Source organism: Ananas comosus, linkage group 19 (genome assembly GCF_001540865.1).
Source record: "Ananas comosus cultivar F153 linkage group 19, ASM154086v1, whole genome shotgun sequence".
Classification (NCBI taxonomy): domain Eukaryota; kingdom Viridiplantae; phylum Streptophyta; class Magnoliopsida; order Poales; family Bromeliaceae; genus Ananas; species Ananas comosus.
The window spans coordinates 1,981,702-2,007,335 of NC_033639.1; the positions used below are offsets into that span (position 1 = coordinate 1,981,702).

Sequence of the window (25,634 nt, forward strand, 5' to 3'; positions counted from 1 at the left end):
TATCAAGTTAGTACCCTGTGGTTTCGCACTTTCTCATTTTAGTACCCTGTGGTTTCAAATGTATCGTGGTTTTATTTTTGTATCAAGTTAGTATCTTATAGTTTCAATTTTCTCTTTTTATTATCCATTTCGGAGTATATAATTTAACGAAATATTAAACCACATGATACTAAAGTGAGAAAGTGCGAAGCCACAAGGTACTAAAGTGAGAAAGTGCGAAACTGTAGGGTACTAACTTGATAAACTTTAAACTATATGATACTAAAGTGAGAAAGTACGAAACCACAGGTGATATTTGAAGTTTCCCCTAAAATTAAAAAATGCAGGCACTTGCTTGCGAGAGTTTAGGGGTCCCTATACATTTTAACCTTATTTATTTATTTTTAATTTATTAGCTCAATAACTATGAGCGCACGTTCTCCTCTCCATTATCCGTTTCCTTCTTCTTCTTCTTCTTCTTCTTTTTCTTCTCCCACCATTAATGGAGGGTGGTGCCCTAACAACCCTGAGCCCAATCCGCCATTCCTCCTCATTCCCAAGGTAATTAATTCCCCACATTTTCTTCCCCCTTTTTAATGGCCAAAATTTTCTTTTCCTTATTCAATTCATATTTTTTTGACTTAATGTTTTTTTTTCTAATTCCACTGGTTTGTTAACTTGAGTGAAATTTTAGTGATTTTGGATTTTTTTAATCCCTTTTTTTGACATAAGTAAGAGAGTAATCGGAGGGACACAATTAAACCGATTGAATTAATTTTCTACGAATTATTATTCTAAAAATGAATTCCAATGTTTTAGAAACATTTTTGTTTAGTTCGCATAATTGAATACCTAGGATAATTGTGTTATATCAATAAGTTTAGTATAATATACTTATTAATAGAGAAGATTGATGTTGTATATCGTTTTGTATCGAATAGAATGATAAATATCAAACTTTAAAAGGGTTTTTAGATAGCGATGTCAACGGATACAAATATCTGTTATTTTATCCCAATCCGAATCAGAACGGGACAGATTTACCAATGCTTAATGGATATGGTTTCAGATGTGAGTATAAAAAATGAAATTCCAACAGATTCGGATTCAGGTATGGATTTTATTTGTACTGGATCGGAATCGGAATCTGAACCAAACCCGAATCAGAATAGATTTTACATTATATATTATATAATATATATGAATATTTGATGTTATAATTGTATTCATATTTTGAAAATTTGGATTTTAATATAATATGTTTTGAAAATGCACCATGAGTTTGACCCGTTGACATCCTAAGTTTAGACCGTTAAAATCATATTCCCATGAAAAAAGAAACAAGAGAGGAATTTGGTTTTAACTTTCAAATTCCAACATTTTATGAGATTTAAAGATGTCATGAGAATTGTAAATTACTACCACCTCAGATTCATGTGTCTAATCAAATATGGAAATTCTCATTCGTATTGCACATTCCCAGGGATCTTAAAAATACCGCAAACCAAATAGTCCTGAAGGGGTAAATGCACCACAACTATCTAAACACTTTGTCCATTTGCAGTTAGTCACCTAAAATAGAAAATCCTGATATTTGCCATCTGAACTTTCAAACTTTTGCAATCTACTGCCTTGGTTCGTACTCCATCAACTTGAAGTAACTGACATTAACAAAATGACCAAGAAACTGTCAGGGCGCACGTTAGTGAATTATCATGTTTACCTTTTGGGAATCAAATGCTAAAATTAATTTTCTTATCACAAAACTAAATTTTAACATCAAGAAAGCTCCGTATTTTGCTGACGTGCATCCATTACTATTTCTTGACGATTTGACTAATAATTTTTTTTTTTTTTGAGAGATAACCATTTGACTAATATTAGTTGCTTTAATTTGATGGAATATAGCCAAGTGGTTAACTGTAAAAGTTTAATAGTTTAGGCGGTAAATATTGAATTTATACAATTTAGGTGGGTACTTTGCAAATGGGCAAGAGTTTATGGAGTTCTGATGCATTTAACCTTTTATCCTTTCTTTTTTTTTTTCTTTTTTTCTTTTTTTTGAGAGATAAATAGTACGCTACCCGCTTCGTTTATTTCATTTAGAAAGAAACTTAGCTGTAAATGTGAATCAACTAGGATTCGAACTTGTGACCTCGGGTACCAACCACCAAGTCTTTTGCCACCTGCCCTAAGGACGGTCGGTACCTTTTATCCTTTCTTTAACTCAGACGTGTAATGGGAAAAGCTTTAACTAGATTAGGACCTGTTTGGCTCATTTTTGCTTCTACTTTCAGCAACAGATGCCTCTATTAGAGAACATGACAAACACACACGCCCACACATGAAAAAAAAAAAAGAAAAAGAAAAAGAAATGAGATTTTGCAGTGGGAAAGAGAATGAGATTTGGAGCATAAAAAACAAAAGATCCATGTTTAGTGCTTCTGTTTTATTACAGAGAAGCTTTTTAGGGTAAATTGATTGGATAAATACATAGGAACCACTTGAACTTTTGTCCATCTACGGATAGCTACGTAACTTTGAGTGATATTTGATATTGGAACTTACAAACTGTTGTAGCCGAACACCTAGATCGATATTTCATTACCTAGATTGTTGAACATTAGTCAAATGACCAAGTAGTTGTAAAAGACTCATGCTAGCAATATAGATAAGCCTTTTTCGCGCTGGAACTCAGTCTTGCAATAAAATTGGCTTTTGAGCATTTGAATGTTCACATTCCAGTGTTGCAATTGTGGTTGATTTTACCATGAGGACTAAGCTTTGGCATTAAGAAGGGCCATCTATACCGTTGTTGCGTGTCCTTTGCTGTTTGGGTTGCCAAATATCATGTTTTAAAATTAGTGGTTATCTGGAATGCTTGAAGTACAAGGTGTTTCCTGTGCGCACCACCACCATGCGCACCCCCCCCCCCTCTTCCGCCTTCTCCTTCTCCTCAAGAATGGGTTGCCATCTTTAATCTGCTAAAAATTTTGACCAAGTATATTCCTCCCATTTTATAGTTGCTTTCCTCTGTGAATAATGGTAGATTGTTTAGAGTTGTAATTATGTTGTAAACGTCGTATCAACCTAATGCAGCATTGTTTCTCCCTTATTCCTTAACGATAGATGAAAGACTTTTGATAATTTCACATTGCAATTGGCAAGATGAAGACTAGCCCTGATAAAGTTTCTCCAGAATATGACAATGATTACAGCTTTTGCATTGAACAGACATGTGAATAAATGGAATCTGAAGAAGTTGAAGATTTACTGTAGTGGTTTTTCTCCCGAAGCATTTCTTAAATTATCTAGGAGGAGGTTGCTTTCAGAATTTGGGGCTCTAGGTGCTGTAATATCTTATACCAATCCTGCTCGTTCTGCACCGTTGCAAGAGGCAAAAGATCCTGATGTTATCCGGTAATGTAGATTACGTACTTAGTGTCTAGTTGTTTTTTTTTTTTTTACTCATATTTCTTTCCTTTTCCGTTTTGTACTGTTTCTTGCATATGTGAGTAATGGTGTAGAACTTCCCGAATTTCTGAAAAGGTTTATTTGATAATTTAGTTGTTATTTTGATTTCCCAAATTTCTGAAAAAGTTTATTTTGGTGCTGAAGTAACCAGGTATCAGAAGTTGAGTAATGGTGTAAAACTTCAAGGTAATGTTTACTTCCATTCCCTCCATACAAATCTGAATTCTGGTTGTTTACATTCCTATTATATATGAAAAAAAAATCTCATACTCTATGAAATGTTTAAAAGGATTCTCATCTTTATTTGAAGATATTCTTGAGGGAGAAGGTCCAGCAGCATGTGAAGGCGATTTTGTTGAAGTTAATTATGTATGCCGGCGTTCAAATGGTTATTTTGTGCATAGGTAAAACACCAACTTAAAATATGAGTTATAAACATACTCTTTAATATTGGTATTTGCATACTAAAACATAGTATCACAAGATTCAATGTCTCACATTGATGATGATGATAACTTCGCTGGTTATTTTGAATGATCTAAACAAATTTATTATGATAAGTGAATTGTTTGAGTTCTAAAAGCTAGGAAGAAGCTGTTCTACTTTTAATTAAGTCAATAAGTTCCGTGATTCAATCTTACGTTCTACATGAATTCCAACGCAGCACAGTTGACCAATTCACTGGTGAGAGCAGACCTGTAGTACTTCCTCTGGATGAAAAAGAGGTTCTTAGCTTTCTCCACTAGGCTATTGTTGTTTATTATAGGAAGCACTTCAAAAGCTCTGTCGTTTGCTTCACTTAACATATCCGATGCTTCATCATTGCATACCTTATGCTTTTCTTTTGGTAATATAATATCCTGCTACTCTAAATCAAATGGCAATTCCATTGTTGGAACTGTCATTATGGTTGTGTCTTAGATGCTAACTTAGTTCAAACATTTTGCAGATAATACGTGGTTTGAAAGATGTTCTAATCGGGATGAAGGTTGGAGGTAATATATTTAACTTGACCATTGTTCTAATGGCTAGAGTTGTTTTTATTGCAGTTATTATTATCTAAAGAATATCCTGCAACATCATTAATTTACATATATACCTAGTAAAATCTGAATTCCTCTCTCACCCTGTAGAATCTGATTCTCTCTCTCTCTCTCACACACACACACACACACACACACATGCGCAAAAACTACATATATATCCCTGGTCGGTGTTGTTTCTTACAAAACTATCCTTACTATAAGTTGGGACAGCCATGGCAACTTGGTTGTGTATTTGAAGAGGATTTTTCAAGAGAGGCCTTATTTAACTATAAGTGAATACATGTAAGTAATTTCTGACGGAAATATACAAAAATTCATACTTTGCAGGGCTATATGTAAATAGGAAAATTTTCAGGGGTATTTATGTTATTGTAATTACAATTTATATTTTTTTTACATAAGCAGTTACTGAAGTCACGCCTAGAAATTTTCTGCAAACACAAACCATTAGTCATCAAGTAGGTTGTACAGAAATTCTTTACAGTGTGTAATTAATTGGAAAAGCCTGTTAGATCTCTCTTTCTATAGCTTGTTCATTTGTATCATTCTTTTGGCACCCTTTCTTACGCCATCTCGTTAGTACTTAAATAGCAGTTAATACTGTGAAGTGTCAACAATGTTTTCTGCATCAAGATTTTTAAAATGAAACATAGTTTTTCTTCTTCGCTTCCAAATTTTAGAACCAGTATCATGTTAAAGCCTACTTTGGGAATGTGTTGCCCAAGAGAGCCTTCGTAAGTACTTCAAAAGGCGCCAAAAAACTCCAAAATATCTCAAAACTTTCATCTTCCAATGCTAGAAAATGGTGGTGCAAACTAATAGGGGAGAAGCATGTTGCTGGATGCTTCTATGGTGGCAGTTCCCACCACCATTTAAACAATGCTGTGCTAATAGACCTGAGGCAATTTGGAGTGAAAGTTTGAGATCTCCTATTGGGCGTCTGTACAAATTAAAATTTAGAAAAATAGGTGCCATAATCACAAGACTCCTACCTATGTAGGGTTTGGAAGGGGAAGTCATAATTATGCCACTTTGCAGTGGAAAGTTTTACAGTTCTTTCAAAGATGTCTACAATTTAATTCCTCTTAATCAAGGATTGTTATGCCAATCAATACAGTTTGGTACATACGACGCGTGCTGCTTTTGCCGGTCGTGTCGATAAGCTTGTGCTTCTCGTGCTGATCATGCCGACATATAAAATAGGGTGTGTGCTAAAGTGTGCCAACTTGGTGTATTGTGTCGATGGCGCACCAATATGCTCTGTACCACTGGCATGACAATTCTTGCTTAGTATCACTAATATCGTAAGTAATATATCTTTTCCTAGCGAATCGCTAAAGAAATCTTCATAAGCAAGCAAGAAAAGAAGGGAAAGACAATAAATCTCTCACCTCACACATGAAGCCAATTAGGAAATTACAACAATTATCTAGCGATAAAATATACTTTATGGTGATTTTATATACTTTATGGTGATTTTCTTTTGCTATAGTGAGTTCGGAGCTGGTTTTTAGCCCATAACAAGGTCGTTGGATTCATGAGATTTTGGGACAATGCCTTCCAACTACGAGATGATTTTTAATATTTCAAGAAAAATGACATAGAGGTTGTAGCTAATGCTGATATGGGGTTGTTGACATCTTATCACTTAGCAATCAATCATTTTCTACGTATTCCTGTGAGTAGGCAAATGAAATATGCCAAATAAGATGTTCATAGTTCATACATCTAAATAGGCCCTAAATGTTTATGCATCGGTTATGTATTATTATTTTCTGCTTGTTGACGTGTTATTATACAGGAAAGAGGAGAGCTCTGATACCTCCCGAAGTAGGATATATCAATGAGAACTTGAAACCTATTCCTGATGAGGTATGTCTAACATTTGTTTTTTTTTTTTTTTAAATTTCAGTTTCACCCTCTCATCAACACAGTGAAGGAGCATTCTGCTGATTCATGTGTAAATAAATCCAATGAAGTCGTGAGAAATCATAGTAAGCATCTTAAAATGGACACAAATTTTAGCTAAGCCGTGTCGCTGCTGGTAGTAATGTAATATTTTTCATCTCATGTATTGCTAAAGTTTGACCAATTTGTAATTCACAGTTTGGTCCTCGGAGGAGCCTACTATCTCACGCAAAAGAAACGTTGGTTTTTGAGGTTCAACTCTTGAAAGTCCTTCACTGATCAGGTTATTTTTCTAGCTCGCAACTGCAAAACATGCTCCGATATACTTTTCGCTTCGTCACGGAAATGAAACTATGTTGCATTTGTTCATTTTGATAATGTTTTCTTGCTTCTCCGGAAAACCGGAGTTACTATTCACTTTAAGTGATTAGTAATGATCGTGTATCTTCTCCATTTTAGCTCATTTTCTTCTGAAACTTGACAAGTGTTTATGTAATTAAATTACAAACAGGAACATCGTCAATAGAGAGTTTAGTTATGCTGCCAAAATCTCAGTCCTTACAACACGTGGCAAGCAAATAGTAAGCCACGTGTCAGTTTCTCACAAAGGGTTCATTAAGGTTTCTACTTTAGTATATAGTAATAGATTAGTATTAAGTAATGATTAAAGCAGGTGTTAGAGTATGTAATAAACTTGTCGTAGGATCTTACTGACACTTCTTTGTTTAAAAAAAAATAAAAAAAATTCTAAATCTAATTTTACTTAAATAAATTTTTTATTTACATTTTTTATAAAAAAATTTGAATTTAGCGATATTTGGATCAGTACGGGCCCGGTCCAATGCAACTAACCTAGTGATAGGCCGTATATGGGCGTTAATGTGTGTACATCACTACATGGGTCAAATCTTAACCCATATCGAGATCCAACCGTCCGTCTTTCCATAGTAACCCCGAATCCCACCGCATGATACAGCTGTCAAAACACCATAGACCAAAAAAAAAAAAAAAAAAGGGCTCATTTTCGAAATTTGAAATTTCAACCCCGCCGCGCCGCGGAGATCCGTTCCGCGAGTGACCGTAACCCACATTTTCCTATTTCCCTTTCTCCATTCCTCGAGTCCCTGCACCGCCCCTCGCCTCCTTTTTCACTCGCTCTCTCTCGGGGGCCATTTCCACTGCTTTTTCTACCTCCCTCTCGATCTCTTTGCGTCGATGCGGGGACCCTAACCCTAGAAGACGAAGACGAAGACGAAGTGGACGAAGAAGAAGAAGAAGAAAGACTGGTGAGTGGAGGATCGAAACCCTTTTCCTTCGTAGATCGGTCGATTTATGTTGTTGTTTGTTTTTTTTCATGAATTGAGGGTTTTCCTGGTGGTTTGAAGGGTGCTGATGCTGGAGACGAGGGAGTTGATGGTGCGAGGGAGAGGAGCGGCCGCGGTGGGGGAGCTCTCCGGCGGGTGACGTCTCCCGGAGCTTTGGCGGCGGCGGCGGCGAGGAGACGGCATTTGCTGCGTGACTTGGCGACGGAAGGCAAGGAGAACATGCCGCCTTGGGCCGCCCGGTCCCGGACGAGGAGGAGCCCCCTCCCCAAGTGGTACCCGAGGACGCCGCTTCGCGATATTACGGCCATCGTCAGGGTAAGGAGATACTTGAAAGCCTCTCTCTTTTGATCTCATTATCTCCGATTTCATTAATTCCGTGAGTTTGTGAGTAATTTGTGGGGAATTTGATTATTGGAGCGAAATGGTTAGGGTTTTAGGAGAAGTTCCTGGTTAGCTTAATTCTCTGAATCGTGTTCATTTATCGCTTTTTGCATCTTTTGTGTCGTTTAGTTTGATTCCATGTTTACTTGTTCTTGCGTTTATTCTGTTACGGATTAGATAAATGGGAGTGAAACCCATTTTTTTGTTTGATAGATTTCTTATTAACATATTGTATAGCGCTGACCAGTTAAATCGAATTGTTTAGTTAATGTGTAGTTACAATTAGAAAGCAAAATTATTCAAATGGACTTGATGGTGTTTTTTATTCTTCAATCGCTTAGTTCCATGAGTTTTGAGAATTATTTTGCTTAACATTGGATCAATCAATTTCACAGGATGCCAAAAATTATTTTTAATAGATTCTCTCCCAGTTATAGTTTCCTCTCTTGTTTTGATACTGTTGGATATCATTTTCTCTGAATTATTTAATTAACCTGTAGTTGTAATAAGTAGGGAAAACTATGATTGATAGGTATTTGTTGGTTTTTACATTTTTTTACTCTTCCACCTTTTTATGCCAATGCCATCAATTATAAACATTTCATGGAATATAATCTGATTTGCTCTCTGAATTTTACGTCAACTTCTTTTTGAATGTGTTGAGTAGTTTAGTTTGATTTCTTGTTGCATTTACCACAAGGTGGGTACCTTCAAGGCAGGACCAGCAATTTTCAGAAGAGGAGATGGGAGAAAGACTAATTTGTTTGTTGTATTGTTTTGGTATCATTCTGTTTAATAGTATTACCATTAATGGATTCTATCCTGGTTGACATATTTATTTTATTGTAAAACACCGATTAATTTCTTTAAAATGATTTTATCTTTCAATGGTCCCCTCATTGCTTTTCAATTAGTTTTTTGGTAGCATTCGTCGGTCGAAACTGTTGCTTATTTAGATTGGTATACTTGAAATTCTGAGGATGAAACTGAATTTGCGGTCAAACTTCAGAGACCAAATATGCAATCAATCCTTGGATATACTATGCGCTTATCGTGCATCTTTTATATTTACATATCTTCTCTATTTGCCACATAGAATTTATGGACTAACTTTTTTCATTTTGTGTTCCTGAAATTTTTTTAGGCTATCGAGAGGCGGGACAGGGGTCGCAGAAGGGCCACTGCAGCTCAGCAGAGGACCCGCGAGGGAGTTGAAGTTTCTCCTTCACCAGACACAACCTCTTCACCACAGGAACCAAGTGCTTCTAATGAGGACACGGCACCGATTCATACCGTCGCCCCTTCCGATGTTTCTAATACTGCCTCTTTAACTTCTCCAACTGAGGGCCTTAACAGCTCTCCCTCTCCCACTCCCCTCTCCCTCCCTACCAGTGAACCCTCTCTGCAGACCCAATCTGCTTCAAATGACCCGAGCCCAGCAGTCAATGAGAAACTATCAAGCTTGATTGACGAGATGCAGAGGCTTGTAATGGAGAATCTGAGGCGCGCCCCGCAGGCCGCACAGCCTTGCGAGAAGAAGAGTACTACTGCTACACAGAGATCGAGAGTTCTCAAGTCGATGCGATGAGTGAAACATTTTGTTTCACCACCGCATGGAATGCCTGATTTCTGCTGATGAGCTTTTGTTTCTTCACTTTCCGCCAATATATTCTTGTAACAAGAAGTCCATCTGGTCCTACTCCCTTTGTTTTTTTTTTTCTTTTATGCTGATTCCTATTGACCCAAGTGACGTCCAATTGTTCTGGCCACTGCTTCCGTTTATTCCCGAGTTTTTCTTCTGAGGCATAGGGCATATAGGGGAGGGGGTTCATTGTTTTGCTTCTCCTTTTGTCATCTTTGTACACTTCTAGGGCAATTCATTGGTTCTAATGCTAATTGTAATAAGGATTTAGGTGTACTGTGCCTAAGGTTTTGCTACTCCAGAACGACCCACCATGGTACATACTTTTGTATCGCATTTAAGCAGCAATATACCTAAGAATAAATCTCTCTCTCTCTCTCTTTCTCTCTCTCTCTCTCTCTCTCTCTCTGTTTGTATACTTGTCTTCTTTTCTTTTTTTTTTCTTAAAAAACTTTTATTACACTTTGGTATTTTGAGCATATAATTCTCCACCTGTGCATCTACAGTGAAAACATTGTTTTCCTGTCACTTCAATTTTCTGCTTGTAATTTCTTGTTTGAATAGCACAAGGTAATTATCCTGATTGTCTGAATTTTCTTCCTAGTTGCCATTCTACAGTCTTGAAAGATTTTGAATTTTTCTTTTTAAAGTGTCAACATATTAATTAGATATCCAACGGGACACTAAGCTAAGATATAATTGTGTGACTTAACTTGCCTAGTTGGATTTATCTGCACTGGTGCTTTAAACAAGAGGAGACGAACTAGACGGTGAAGTGATTATTTTCTTTTTGAGAAATAGGTAGTATGCTACTTGTTTCGTTTATTCCATTTATAAATAAATTTAGCTAAAAATGTGAATCAATTAGAACTCGAACTTGAGATCTCATATTCTAACAACCAAATCCTTTGCCACTTGCGCTAGGGACAGTCGGTCGTGAAGTGATTGTTATGGAAAAATGGCTTTGATTTGTTAAAGTGTTGCAAAAGTCAATCGGAGGTGAACCAGAACAAATGTTGTAAAAGCATAAATTGTTCTTTGATAGCCCAATGCATCCACAGAAAATGTTGACATACCCTTCAAAATACATTCATTTGATAACTAACGATATATAGATTAGATTGCTCATTGTCCGAGTAAGAAGTGACACTCAGCTGTAAAATGCTCTTGCAAAATCATAGTAGGGTTATGAAATGTTTTTGGGCATGTATTGCAACGTCGGATGTAAGCATTATCTTCTGGTTTTCTACAAACTTCAGATGACTTGGCATGAAATTCTCTTGATGGCGCATCGTTCCTGTCACCTTATCACCGAACCACTAAATACAAAAAAAAAAAGAGAGGAAAATGACTTTATTGGCACAGCTATGTTCTTACCAAACTTGAATGAGAAAAGGAGAGATTTATTAGTACCTGCTAATTACATTGTCGAATATTTGTTTGGTTGACAACTGGTGGTTTAAAAGCCTAATGGTCACTTAATATTAAATGCGGAACCCAATTTCCTACAAGCTTCATGGACTGCTCTTTCGCTTTTGAGAAAGTACGAGCAATGAAGAAACAAATTTCTACTGTGATTAGAAAGTCAACTCCATTTGTTTTATCTTGATAGTATAGATTTGTAGAGCCTGACCTTAGTTCCAGAAATTAGGGTGCCATTAAGGGGGTGAGTAGCACAAGCTACCACATTTTGAGATGCAGGAACAAACTTGTTTTGAATTGTTCCTATGTGACCCTTCGAATTGCTCTCTTGTTCCTCACTGCAAGAGAGAAGCAAGTAAGACATATTAAGATAGGAGATGTCACAAAGTGAAATATCATAGGAAATATTGATACAATCCATCGTATCGAAACAAATTATGAATTAAATTATCTTCTAAGTAGCTAATCATCATGTTGGTGGAACAGTTTGATAGGCAGAGATCCTAGAAGAAGGATCTTCAGTACAGAAACAAGAATTCAGACGAGAAAATTTGAACTCACTCGAAGTCGACATGGCATGCTGAGTTTGCATTAGGCCGGAAATCCAAAAGATATATTCCAGCACCACTCAAAGATCCGACTGCATAGATCTGTGAAGCAGAAGTATGTTTTCAGGCTTCTAATTTATTACCTTTCTTCAACTGACGAAATTAATTGAACAGTGAAATATAGTGAGTGCTCGGCACTGCTTGTCTCGTGATCAATTCAAACTCTTCCCTCCACTACATATGCAATAACAATAAAAAAAAGAAATGGCGGAAACATGAACAATAGTATCAAATTATCACATTAATCCACAAACAATTCTTGGGGAAATCTTTGCATGTTGCCGATGACTATCCACGCATGCAAAGAGGTTTGCTTACCGAGCACGTTGGGAGCCAAGATGGTTTTCTTGTGCTTCGGGACAGTGACATATCCACACCTTCCCTATTAAGCAAACACAAACTGAAAACCCGTCTAAATCATATATACTTCGTGTGAAGCAACAGACTTAAACCATACTTACAACCAAGCAGGAGGAGGGCAGTGCATGTGTGTTATTGTAAGAGTATTGATGTTGAGCACACCAGACCTACATAGAACAATGCAGCAACTATAGAGAAAGGCTCAATCAGATTTTGCCAAAAAAAAATAAATTAAAAAGAATATTCCATTGTTGTATATTGAAAAAAACAGAAGCTTGTCCTAGAGGTCAAGAAACCTCATTCGTTAGATGTTTTACTCGACATGAAGCAAAGTTGAGCTATCTTTGTTTTACAAAGGTTATACATTAGAGGAAACTGGCATATGAAAAAGGAAAAAAAAACAAAATAAAAAGAATAAGAAGATATTTATACAAAAGAATAGTTGAAAATTGCACAATTCCATATGTATACCTACCAGCCATCATCAAGATAGAACGCCAATTGGTAAGGGCAAGATGGGTCAAAATTTAGTGAGTGAATTTCGCTCGAAACTATGTTCGATTGCACCTGAAACTTAAGAACAATACAAAGTAAACATACAAATACTTTAGCTAAATGCTAGAGAAACCAGATAGAGATGCCATTATCAACATGTACCAGTTCCAACACAATTGCCAACATAAGAAAAAAAAGAGAATTAAAAAGGCCAACAATAATGCCGCAGTTAGTTTTATATACCTTCAAGGATGTAATCTTCTCCAACATTGATGATATCTTCAATGATGTCAAAAGGGGTACCTATGGGGAAAAAATAAAAAAAAATCTAATCAGGTCCAACATTTATTTCGNAAAATTTATTGACCCTAACAAACATTACTAAATCTTACCAGATTTCTTGAATATATATTTTTAGAAAAAAAAATAAAAAAAAAAGCATGTGAGTATTTGTTTGCCATATTATAACACACTGGACCTGTGCAAATTGTGAGGTTCGAGTGTTTGATTTGGGTTCCGAGCTTTTCCACACTTGGTGGAAGGTCGTAAACTGTATTCCGACCTAAAAGTTTGATTTTTGGATTTTGGCTAAGTCCTGAGAGTTTTTACTCTCGGGGACCAGTCCCTGGTAGGAGAGATCGGTCCCTCCGGAACAGTGTTGCGGCAGACTTGATGCAACCGGTCCCGTGGCTGGAGGGACTGGTTACCGTACGCGTGTTTTGCTGGAAGGTCCTGAGGAACCGGTCCCTGAAGGGAGAGACCGGTCCCCCAACCCGAAAACTGCCCAGACCCGGGCAGTGCACAGATTGCACAGTTGGGGGACCTAGGTGGATTTTGTTACATTAGGAGGCTTATAGAGCCTTTCTCCTCTCTTTTTCCCTCACTTTTCACTCTCTCACACTCTCTAGAAAGAGAAGAAGAAGGAGAAGCAAGAGCAGAAGAAGGAGAAGGAGAAGAGGGAGAGCTTGCTTGGTGGACCTTGGACTTCTCCCTCACCCTCTCTTCTCACCATTGGGGCTAGGAGCTTGGAAAGGATCTTGTTTTGGGGAAGAGCTTCAATCCTAGAGGATTTGGAGCTTGGTTTGGAGCTTCTAGTGAGGTTGGTACTTCGATTCTACTCCTTGAAGCTTGTTTTGATAGGTTTTACTAGAGGAAACCCTAGATTTTGGGATTTAGGATTTATTTTGGGGATTTTTGATTTGAGGGCTTTGGGATCCAATTGATGGGTTTAGAACCTTTGTTTAGGTGGTATTGGAAGGACTCCAACTCCCATTTGGAGATCGGGAGAGCTTCCTTCGCATTCGGTGAGTTTTTGGCCCTTTTCTTGAGTCGGTTGTTGAGCAATCTATTAGATGTTCGTTTACTTCGTTGAGCTCACCTTTTGATGTTCCTAGGGCACTAGGAGACTAGGGGGCACCTTCGTCGGAGCAAACGAAGGGTTTCGAGAAGTCCGGTGGGTTTGGCTTCATGAAAACGGGGCAAAATTGCCCCTATGCTTTCTATACTCGTCGTAATGTCTTTTTGAATGCAAATCCTTGCTAGATAGGATTTATGGAAATTTTAGAACACTTAAAATGCATGCCTTATGTATCATGAAAATATCATTCTATATAGTACGGCATTCTGGGTACTTTTGCACGCATATGAGGAGTGTTCGTGTTAGCGACTTGAAAACATGACTCTTATGTTAGAAAGTACTCAAATTATGTATTTGTAAACAATAAACTCATGTTTGGACTTAGTGGACAAAAAATGGCATAAAGGGGCACTTGACATAGTAAACTGTGAAATTGCAACATAGAGACATAGTGATAGGCCATTGAACATTTCACGCCCCGGGACCCAGCGGAAGCCCGCCCGGCAGGTGCCCAGACCCGCCATATGTCTAAAACATACAGGGCGTCTAAAACAAAACGGTAATAAGGCAATAAATAAAAGAACATCTAGATGTATTAGAGCAAAGTACAACTAGTTCTACAATAAAGGAAATGAACATAAAGCCGAAAGTCCACTAAATAAAAGCATGAAGTAGTACAATAAGAATCCCAGATACAAGAGCTAAACAAGGTACATAGGTGGTCTCTATACATGGCACAAAACCTCTCTCTCACTAACAAAACATAAGAAAGAGCAACCACCTAAAAACAAAAATGAGCTCCCCGCTAGTTAGCTACGCGACTCCCTTGCCGCGATCCCGTGCCTCCGCCGGTGCCAAAGGCTCTGAAAAGGAAATATAGAAACATGGGCGTGAGAACTATTAAATAATAGTTCCCAGTGGGTAATTACTGACTTCAGTGCATTGCGCCACTAGGCCCAAAAGCTGAACAAAAGAGCGTAAGTACATATAAATAGATAAAGCGAGAAATACGACAAGTAAATGAGCATGAACATTTGCTACTGCAAGATATCTCTACTTAGCATGATTTAGCATAAGTAAGAAAGCTATTCTACCAAGAATGCGAGCGAACATGCAAACAACATAAAGTCCACAATGTAATAGTAAAATGTCCAGTTTACTATTCTAGTCAATGTCCACATGTTATGATGAATGCTCAAAGTCAAATTTGAAGAGACCCGCCCGAAGGCTGTTTGGCCCTGAAACCCACTCGTAGGCTGTCTGGCCGGTGCCGAGCCTAATGGCCTCGTGGTAGTCAACATCCCCACTCTAGGGATGAGCCTAGCCCACGGCAATCCACTTCGGCGCCCAATCCCGCACGGCGAATATGTATCGCGATGGCTATCTCCGGAGTGCTGGCTTGTAGGGAGCAACCCTCACAAGCATGTGCGAATGAGCACAATGGCAAGTAGCATAAGATCCGTCTCAAGTACCAAGTCCTCATGTCTAAAAATATGGAATATACATCGAATGTCTCAAAGGTCTATCTCTATGTCATCATGTCTCTAACATGGAATATAGCAAATGTTCAATAGCCTATCACTATGTCTCTATGTTGCGATTTCACAGTTTCTATGTCAAGTGCCCCTTTATGGCATTTTTGTCCACTAAGTCCAAACATGAGTTTATTGTTTACAAATGTATAATTTGAGCAATTTCTAGTATAAGAGACATGTTGCCAAGTCGCTAACACGAACACTTCTCATATGCATGCAAGATACCCTGAATGTCCTACTATATAGAGTGAAATTTATCTTACACATAGCATATGCATTTCAAGTGTTCTAAAATTCTCATAAATCCTATCTAGCATGGATTTGTATTTAAAAAGACGTTACGACAAGTATAAAAGGCATAAGGGCCATTTTGTCCCGTTTTCATGAAGTCAAACCCACCACAACTCTTGCGCTCTTTCGTTTGCTCCGACGAAGGCGTTCACTAGTCTCCTAGCACCCTAAAGATGTAGGAACAAGAGTTAAACGAACCTTACGAATAACCATAAGGTTGATCATTAACCATCTCAAGGTAAGGTGGAGAGAACTCACCTAAAGTGAAGAAATCCCCTTTCAAATCCCAAATGGAAGCTAAATCACTTCCAAATCAACCTAAATCAAGATTCTAATTCAATCAAAAGAGCCCCAAAAACTTCTAATCAAAAAGCCCCAAAATGAATCCTAATTCTCACTTCTAGGATTTTATCTAGTAAAATCTAGAAAATCATGCATCAAATGAAGGATACATGCTACCAACCTCAAGAGAAGCTCCAAACCAAGCTCAAAATGCTCTAGGGTTGAAGATTGATCCTCTAACAAGCTCCTAGCCCAAGCTCCAAGCCTCCAATAGTGAGCAAAAAGGGTGAGGGAGAAGTCCAAGGTCTACCAAGCTTGCTCTCCTTCTACTCCTCCTTCTTTTTCTCCTTCTTCTCTTTCTAGAGGGTGTAGAGAGAGTGTGAGGAAGAGAAATGAGGGAGAGAGGGAGAAGAATTGCCATAAAAGCCCTCTCATGTAACAAAATCCAGAAAGGCCCCTCAACAATGCATCCTGTACACTGCCTGGTCTGGGCAGTTTTCGGGTTCGGGGACCGGTCTCTCCCTTCAGGGACCGGTCCATCAGGACCCTCCAGTAAAACACATGTACGAGAACCGGTCTCTCTGGCTGAGGGACCGGTTGCATCAGCCTTGGCCGCAACCCACGCTAATGGGGATCGGTCTCTCCCACCAGGGACCGATCCCCGAGAGTGAAACTCTCAGGACTTAGCCAAAAAATCCAGAAATCAAACTTTTAGGTCGGAATACAGTCTACGACCTTCCACCAAGTGTGGAAAAGCTCGGAACACAAGTCAAACACTCGAACCTCGTAATTTGCACAGGTCCAGTGTGCTACATTCACCCCTCCTAAAAAGGAGTTTCGTTCACGAAACTCAAAAGCAACAACATACCTCAAGAATCCATCTAAAAAAGATGGGGGTAGCGCTCCTGTAAGGCGCTCTCCAGCTCCCACGTGGCCTCCCGCTCCCCGTGGTTGCTCCAAATAATCTTTACATACGGAATATCCCGATTCCGCAGCTTCTTCACCTCGCGAGCCAAGATCCTCACAGGTTGCTCCTCGAAGCTCAAATCATCCCGCAACTCTAACGGTGTAGCATCCAACACGTGAGTCGGGTCGAAGATGTACTTCAGAAGGACCGATACGTGAAAGACGTTATGCACGCCCGATAGGTTCGGTGGTAGAGCAAGTCGATACGCTACCGGACTTACCCGCTCCAAAATCTCATATGGTCTAATGAAACGAGGGCTCAACTTACCCCGAATTTCAAATCTCCTAATTTCCTTAGTTGGCGAGACCTTCAAGAACACATGATCTCCAACTTGGAACTCCAAGTCTTGCCGTCGTCGATTGGCGTAGCTCCTCTGTCGACTCTGTGCCGTCAAAAGTCGCTCCCGAGCAATTCGAATCTTGTCCTCAGCTTCCTGGAGCACATCAGGGCCAAAAGCCAATCTCTCGCCGACTTCACTCCAATGAAGTGGCGATCTACACTTCCGTCCATAAAGTGCTTCGAACGGCGCCATCTTGATACTTTCTTGATAACTGTTGTTAAAAGCAAATTTCGCCATCGGTAGATGCTGCGACCATCCTCCCTGGAAGTCAATCACACATACCTGAAGCATATCCTCTAAGGTCTGAATAGTGCGCTCCGACTGCCCGTCACTCTGAGGGTGGAAAGCAGTGCTAAAGTCCAAACGAGTGCCCAAGGCGTCATGCAGGCTCCTCCAAAAGTGAGACACAAACCGAGGGTCTCGATCCGATACGATCGATGTAGGCACTCCGTGAAGTCGCACAATCTCATCAAGGTACACTTGTGCGAGCTTCTCCCCAGTCCAAGTAGTATGAATAGGTATGAAGTGCGCCGACTTCGTCAACCTATCCACGATCACCCAAATAGCATCATGCCAGGCCTGAGAGAGGGGCAATCCTGTCACGAAATTCATGGTGATCTTCTCCCACTTCCACACGGGGATCGGTAAACTCTGAAGCTTCCCCACGGGTAATCGGTGCTCAGCCTTTACTTGTTGGCAAGTTAGACATCGAGCTACAAACTCGCCAACGTCCTTTTTCATCCCGGGCCACCAATACAGCAACTTTAAGTCCTTGTACATCTTAGTGCCTCCCGGATGTATAGCATAGGGCGCTCGGTGTGCTTCTTAAAGAATATTCTCTTTAATTTTCGAATCCGCCGGCACACATAACCATCCACGAAATCGCATCAATCCTTGATCATCCACAAGGAAATCGCCGGTGCAGCCATCAACCATTTTATCTCTAATCTTTTACAATTCCAAATCGGAAACTTGCTTTTCTTTAATTCTATCCAAAAGTGTAGGTTGCACTACCAAAGTCATCAATCTCAAGGGTGTGTCGGGAGTCACTACCTCCAACTCCAATCGCTTTATCTGCTCGATCAACTGCGGTTCAGTAACCATAAGCATCGCTAAATTTTTCGTCGATTTCCTACTTAGCCCATCCGCCACCACGTTAGCTTTGCCCGGGTGGTATAGAATCGTCAGGTCATAATCCTTGAGCAGCTCCAACCATCTGCGCTGTCTCAAGTTCAACTCCTTCTGAGTAAACAGGTACTTCAAGCTCTTGTGATCCGTGTATACTTCACACCGCTTGCCATATAAGTAGTAGCGCCATAACTTCAGTGCGAAGACTACGGCCGCCAACTCCAAATCATGCGTAGGGTAGTTTTTTTCATATTCCTTCAGCTGGCGAGAAGCATACACGATCACCTTGCCATCCTGCATCAATACACAACCCAATCCATTATGCGAAGCATCACTATAAACCACGTACCATGCTCCCGCAACCGGCAGGGTTAGGATCGGGGCAGTCGTCAATCTGTGCTTCAACTCTTGGAAGCTTATCTCGCACGCATCATTCCAAATGAACTTGACTCCTTTATGGGTGAGCCTCGTGAGGGGAGTAGATAGCTTAGCAAACCCCTCAACAAATCTCCGGTAGTAGCTGGCCAATCCAAGGAAGCTCCGTAACTCCGTGACGCTCGTCGGTCTCGGCCAATCCTTGATTGCCTCGATCTTCTTAGGATCCACAGCTATACCCGATCCCGATATCAAATGTCCAAGGAAGGCTACCTCTCGAAGCCAAAGCCTCAAATGCTCCTCGTGATCTGCATCACTTCGGGAATAAACCAAGATATCATCGATGAACACCACGACGAACCTGTCTAGATAAGGCTTAAAAACACGGTTCATTAGATCCATAAAAGCTGCTGGGGCATTAGTAAGGCCAAACGGCATAACTGTGAACTCATAATGTCCATACCGTGTTCTAAAAGCCGTCTTTGATACATCCTCGGGTTTGATCTTTAACTGGTGGTATCCCGACTGCAAGTCAATCTTGGAATACACACATGATCTCTGAAGCTGATCAAACAAGCCGTCGATCCTCGGCAACGGATACTTATTCTTGATCGTGACTTTATTAAGCTCACGATGGTCCACACATAGGTGAAGTGATCCGTCCTTCTTCTTGACGAACAAAACTGGCGCTCCCCAAGGTGAGACGCTCGGTCGAATGAAGCCCTTGTCCAACAAATCCTTCAACTGTGCCGTCAGCTCCTTCAGCTCCGCCGGTGCCATCCTATAGGACGCTTTTGAGTTTGGAGTAGTCCCAGGGATGAGATCTACCACAAACTCGATCTCCCTATCCGGTGGCATACCTGGTAGGTTAGCTGGAAACACATCCTGAAACTCCCGCACTATCGGGATATCCTCCATCCTAGGGGTGTCATCACCGCCCCTCAGCACAACACTAGCCAAATGGGCTACACAACCTCTGCTGATCAGCTGCCTAGCTCGAGACGAGCTGATCATCATCGCAAAAAGCTCCGGCATCCTCTAAACACAACCTCAATCTGCCCCAGTTCTCTAAAGGTAACTGTGCGATTCTTACAATCGATGGTCGCGTAGTATTTGGTCAACCAATCTATATCCAAGACCACATCGAAATCCCCTAGCTTGCGTAAAGCTAGCAAGTCCACGGGCATATTCAACTCTCCTACCCGTACAGGGCAACTAGGGCAATACTCTCTAATATTCAAGGAGTGGTCAGGGACAACTACACGTCCCGGATGCAACGACGAAACCAAAGGAATGCCATGCAACTCGGGAAACAGCCGATTAATAAATGAATGTGATGCACCGGTATCAAATAATGCACGAACTCTAATGCCATCAAGTAAAATAATACCTGCAACCACATCCTCGGTTGCTGCCGTCTCCTCAGTCTGAGCGGCATACATGCGCCTACTCGGGGCCTGACGAGATCCCTCGCTCAGACGCTGGATGGGTGGCCGCCCAGGCTGGTACTGTGTCGACGGAGTCCCGTGGCTAGCGGCTGGTAGAGCCGGTGCCGATGTAGTCGACGATGCCGGTGATGAACCTCTCGGACACTCAGTCCGAACGTGGCCCTCCTTGCCACACTGGAAGCACCTGTCCGCTCGCTGTGGACACTGCGGTGGGTAGTGAAAACCACCGCAGATCACACACGGGGAGGGCCGGCGACGATCAGAACCTCCTCGCTGCGCTGCTGAGCCGCGTCCACGCTGTTGGCTCCTAGGATGCTTCGGCGGCCTTCTAGAGTGCGCTTGACTCGCACCCTCCGCCGCAGGCGTCTTGGCCTTACCCTTGTCCATCGCCTCTCGCCGCTCCTGGACGTCTGCCGTGCCGCTCTCCACAATGAGCGTGCGATCCACCACCTCCCGGTAGGTATGGAAGTTAGAGGATTGCACAAACCGGAAGATCGACGGTCGCAACCCTTACCCGAAGATGCGGGCCTTATTCTCGTCGTCCCGCACGATGAAGGGCACGCAGTGAAGAAGCCGAGAAAACTCCCGCTCGTACTCGGCTACAGTCTGGTCTCCCTAGCGCAAGTTGCGTAAGTCCTGCTTTATCTTCCACTTGACGCTGGTCGGGAAGTAGTGCACCAACAGAATCTCCTTGAACTTCTTCCAAGAAATGGCCGCCAAGTCGGTGCTGGGGTTCTCCTGAAGATCCAACCACCAACGATAGGCCTCGCCGTCCAGATGGTGGGTGGCGAGCCAAACTCGATCTCTTTTCTCCATAAAGGTGTCGCGGAAGAGCTTCTCCATGTGCATCAACCATTTTTCCACGATCCAGTGGTTGACCTTCTCTCCATCGAAGATCCGGGGACTGCATCTCCTAAACTCATTCAGGCGCTCCATCAGTCTGTCCCTCTCCTCTGCGAAAACCGTCACGGGGAAAACTGCCCCCGTCGGTAGCGCCTGAGCCGGTGGTGTCACTAAGTCCTCCTCCTATGGTACAACCACGGGTGCTGCCCGGGAAGAACCGGGCGCGGGTGACGGCGCCCTCGATGCCACGTCGTCGATTGGCGCAGGTGGTGGGGGAATCTGAACTTCTGCAGAAGAAGATCCTCCAAGCGCTTCATCCGCGCCTCCTGTCGGTGTGATGCCTCCGTCTGTTGTGCCACCATATCACTGAGGGCCGCAAGCTAGCCCCTCAACTCACGGACCTCGCCGGATCCGGAGGTAGCGGAGGTCTCAACCTCCTCCAAGTTTGCCGCATTATCCGCTTCGGCAGACTAAGAGCGTGTAATCGGCATCGTCACTACAACATCATAAAAGCGTAAGTTAGCAAAACCCACGCTATCGAATCCCCACTCAAGAAGATAATATCCCAAATCATGCGAAAGTAAGGAAGTGTTCTTCACTACTAACTCCCGATGTTACGTTGTCGGCCGCCAACGTAACCCTCCGCGAAGTTAGAAGCTATACACTTCGATTCAACTCCACTTTCTAGAGTTATCAAAGATACCCAATCAAGATACTTTCGCTTACAAGACAAATAGATCTCGTCTCTCGCGAGCCTATTTCCTATAGTCCAACCGGCCTAAGGTTTGCTAGGTCCACTAAGACTCAACCCTAGGCTCTGATACCAAATTAATCTGTCACGCTTCGGGACCCAGCAGAAGCCCGCTCGGCACGTGCTCAGACCTGCCATATGTCTAAAACATACAAGGCGTCTAAAACAAAACGGTAATAAGGCAATAAATAAAAGAACATCTAGATGTATCAGAGCAAAGTACAACTAGTTCTATAATAAAGGAAATGAACATAAAGCCGAAAGTCCACTAAATAAAAGTATGAAGTAGTACAATAAGAATCCCAGATACAAGAGCTAAACAAGGTACATAGGTGGTCTCTATACATGGCACAAAACCTCTCTCTCACTAACAAAACATAAGAAAGAGCAACCACCTAAAAACAAAAATGAGCTCCCCGCTAGTTAGCTACGCGACTCCCTTGCCGCGATCCCATGCCTCCGCCTGTGCCGAAGGCTCTGAAAGAAACCATAAAATAGAGGGTGTGAGAACTATTAAATAATAGTTCCCAGTGGGTAAGCCGCCAGCCTCGGCGAATTACACCACTAGGTTCCAGATGTACTAAATGAAAAGTAAGAACAATTATCACATGATAGATATACATTGCTAAATAGTGCTGAACAAGTAACTATGCTTTCAACTGTATCAACTAATTAGATGCAAGTAAAGCGATTACTATACGCATAAACATGTCAAGTAGTCATTGTTTACTATTCTAGTCAACGACCACTCGGTATACTAAGTCACCAATGTTCCAATCCTGTAGGACCTACCCGTGGGTAGTCCGGCCTGCGTCATGCCTAATGGCCCCGTGGTAGTCAACATTCCCACTCTAGGAATGAGCCTCTCCCACGGCATCCTATTTCGGCGCCCAATCCCGCACAGGCGAGCATGTGTCGCGGTGGCTATCTCCGGAGCGCCGCCTTGTGGGGAGCAACCCTCACAAGCATGTGTGAATGAGCACAATGGCAAGCAAGCGTAAAAGTCCGTCTCAAGTCTCAAGTCATCATGTCTAAAACATGAAATGTAGCAAATATCTCATTGACCTATCATTATGTCATCATGTCTAAAACATGAAATATAGTCGATGTCCAAATGGCCTGTTACTAAGTCTCTATGTTGCAGTTTCACAGTTTACTAAGTCGGGTGCCCCTTTATGGTGCTTTTGTCCACTAAGTCAAAGCATGAGTTTTATGTTCAAGAGTACCCAATTCTAGTCATTTTCCTCACATGAGACATGTTTCCATCTTGCAATAAGAATACNTACCAAGTCCTCATGTCTAAAACATGGAATATACATCGAATGTCTTAAAGGCCTATCTCTATGTCATCATGTCTCATAATGGAATATAGCAGATGTTCAATGGCCTATCACTATGTCTCTATGTTGCGATTTCACAGTTTCTATGTCAAGTGCCCCTTTATGGCATTTTTGTCCACTAAGTCCAAACATGAGTTTATTGTTTACAAATGCATAATTTGAGCAATTTCTAACATAAGAGACATATTGCCAAGTCGCTAACACGAACACTTCTCATATGCATGCAAGATACCCTGAATGCCCTACTATATAGAGTGAAATTTATCTTACACATAGCACATGCATTTCAAGTGTTCTAAAATTCTCATAAATCCTATCTAGTATGGATTTGAATTCAAAAACACGTTACGACAAGTATAGAAGGAATAGGGGTCATTTTGTCCCGTTTTCATGAAGTCAAACCTACCACAACTCTTGCGCTCCTTCGTTTGCTCCGACGAAGGTGTTTACTAGTCTCCTAGCACCCTAAAGATGTAGGAACAAGAGTTAAATGAACCTTACGAACAACCATAAGGTTGATCATTAACCATCTCAAGGTAAGGTGGAGAGAACTCACCTAAAGTGAAGAAATCCCCTTTCAAATCCCAAATGGAAGCTAAATCCCTTTCAAAGCAACCTAAATCAAGGTTCTAATTCAATCAAAAGAGCCCCAAAAGCTTCTAATCAAAAAGCCCCAAAATAAACCCTAATTCTCACTTCTAGGGTTTCATCTAGTAAAATCTAGAAAATCATGCATCAAATGAAGGATACATGCTACCAACCTCAAGAGAAGCTCCAAACCAAGCTCAAAGTTCTCTAGGGTTGAAGATTGATCCTCTAACAAGCTCCTAGCCCAAGCTCCAAGCCTCCAATGGTGAGCAAAAAAGGCGAGGGAGAAGTCCAAGGTCCACCAAGCTTGCTCTCCTTCTTCTCCTTCTTCTTCTTCTCCTTCTTCTCTTTCTAGAGGGTGTAGAGAGAGTGTGAGGAAGAGAAATGAGGGAAAGAGGGAGAGGAGTTGCTATAAAAGCCCTCTCATGTAACAAAATCCAGAAATGCCCCTCAACAATGCATCCTGTACACTGCCTGGTCTGGACAGTTTTCGGGTTCGGGGACCGGTCTCTACCTTCAGGGAGCGGTCCCTCAGGACCCTCCAGCAAAACACACGTACGGGAACCTGTCTCTCTGGCTGAGGGACCGGTTGCATCAGCCTTGGCCGCAACCCACGTGACAGGGGACCGGCTTCTTCCACCAGGGACCGGTCCCCGAGAGTGAATCTCTCAGGACTTAGTGAAAAAATTTAGAAATCGAACTTTTAGGTCGTAATACAGTCTACGACCTTCCGCCAAGTATGGAAAAGCTCGGAACACAAGTCAAACACTCGAACCTCGCAATTTGCACAGGTCCAGTGTGCTACAGAACATCTGCTATATTCCATGTTAGAGACATGATGACATAGAGATAGGCCTTTGAGACATTCGATATATTCCATATTTTTAGATATGAGGACTTGGTACTTGAGATGGATCTTGCGCTACTTACCATTGTGCTCATTCGCATATGCTTGTTAGGGTCGCTCCCTGCAAGTCAGCACTCCGGAGATAGCCATTGCGATACATATTCGCCATGCGGGATTGGACGTCGAAATGGATTATCGTAGGCTAGGCTCATTCCTAGAGTGGTGATGTTGACTACCACGGGGCCATTAGGCTCGGCACCGGCCAGACAGCCTACGGGTGGGTCTTCAGGCCAGACAGCCTTCGGGCGGGTTTCACGAGATTTAACTTTAAGTAGTTAACATGCCATGTGGACATTGATTAGAATAGTAAACAATGACATCTTTACTATTTGACTTATGGACATCATACTAGCGATGCTTTGGTACATTCAAGCTAGAATAGCTTTTATTGCTTATGCAAATCATGCTAAGTAGAGATATCATGTGGTAGCAAGTATTTATAATTGTTGGTTTACTTGTGGTACTTATCGCTTTCGTTTATTTACCTGTACTTACCCTTCTTTGGTAGCTTTTGGGCCTAGTGGAGCAATACACTAAAGTCGGTAATTGCCCACTAGGAACTATTATTTAATAGTTCTCACGCCTTCTGTTTCATGGTTTCTTTTAGAGCCTTCGGCACCGGCGGAGGCACGGGATCGCGGCAAGGGAGTTGCGTAGCTAGCTAGCGGGGAGCTCGTTTTGCTCTTAGGTGGTTGCTCTTTCTTATGTTTTGTTAGTGAGAGAGAAGTTTTGTACCATGTATAGAGACCACCTATGTACCTTATTTAGCTCTTGTATTTGGGATTTCTATTGTACTACTTTATGTTTTTACATAGTGAATTTAGCTTTATGTTCCTTTCCCT

The 25,634-nt window shown here is 41.4% G+C and overlaps 3 protein-coding genes across 6 annotated transcripts; 2 read left to right on the plus strand and 1 right to left on the minus strand.

Moving 5' to 3' along the window:
• Positions 366 to 7,421, plus strand: LOC109724829 (peptidyl-prolyl cis-trans isomerase FKBP16-1, chloroplastic). 4 transcript variants are annotated; one of them, XM_020253754.1, is made up of 10 exons: positions 366 to 540; positions 3,214 to 3,399; positions 3,605 to 3,639; positions 3,764 to 3,857; positions 4,118 to 4,178; positions 4,403 to 4,448; positions 6,301 to 6,329; positions 6,412 to 6,493; positions 6,606 to 6,690; positions 6,919 to 7,421. In XM_020253754.1, exons 1-9 carry the CDS (start codon positions 482 to 484, stop codon positions 6,656 to 6,658), a joined length of 645 nt encoding a protein of 214 aa, XP_020109343.1. In that variant the 5' UTR covers positions 366 to 481; the 3' UTR covers positions 6,659 to 6,690; positions 6,919 to 7,421. The 4 variants fall into 4 exon arrangements, with proteins under 4 accessions (XP_020109343.1, XP_020109347.1, XP_020109345.1 ...); XM_020253756.1 differs by lacking the exon at positions 6,412 to 6,493 and having other exon boundaries at positions 381 to 540; positions 6,301 to 6,371; XM_020253757.1 differs by lacking the exon at positions 6,919 to 7,421 and having other exon boundaries at positions 435 to 540; positions 3,109 to 3,399; positions 6,606 to 6,912.
• LOC109725231 (protein POLYCHOME-like) lies at positions 7,379 to 10,135 on the plus strand (the record flags this gene model as incomplete). Its single annotated transcript, XM_020254331.1, has 3 exons — positions 7,379 to 7,693; positions 7,793 to 8,047; positions 9,258 to 10,135. Coding segments are annotated over 3 exons (1,014 nt in total), but the record flags the coding sequence as incomplete, so codon positions are not given.
• On the minus strand, positions 10,888 to 19,833 carry LOC109725232. The gene is made up of 8 exons (XM_020254334.1): positions 19,744 to 19,833; positions 12,884 to 12,943; positions 12,621 to 12,712; positions 12,247 to 12,312; positions 12,104 to 12,167; positions 11,739 to 11,827; positions 11,169 to 11,515; positions 10,888 to 11,074 (listed from the first exon to the last, which is right to left on the minus strand). The coding sequence occupies exons 1-7, from the start codon at positions 19,831 to 19,833 to the stop codon at positions 11,356 to 11,358; spliced, it is 621 nt and encodes a 206-aa protein (XP_020109923.1). The 3' UTR covers positions 10,888 to 11,074; positions 11,169 to 11,355.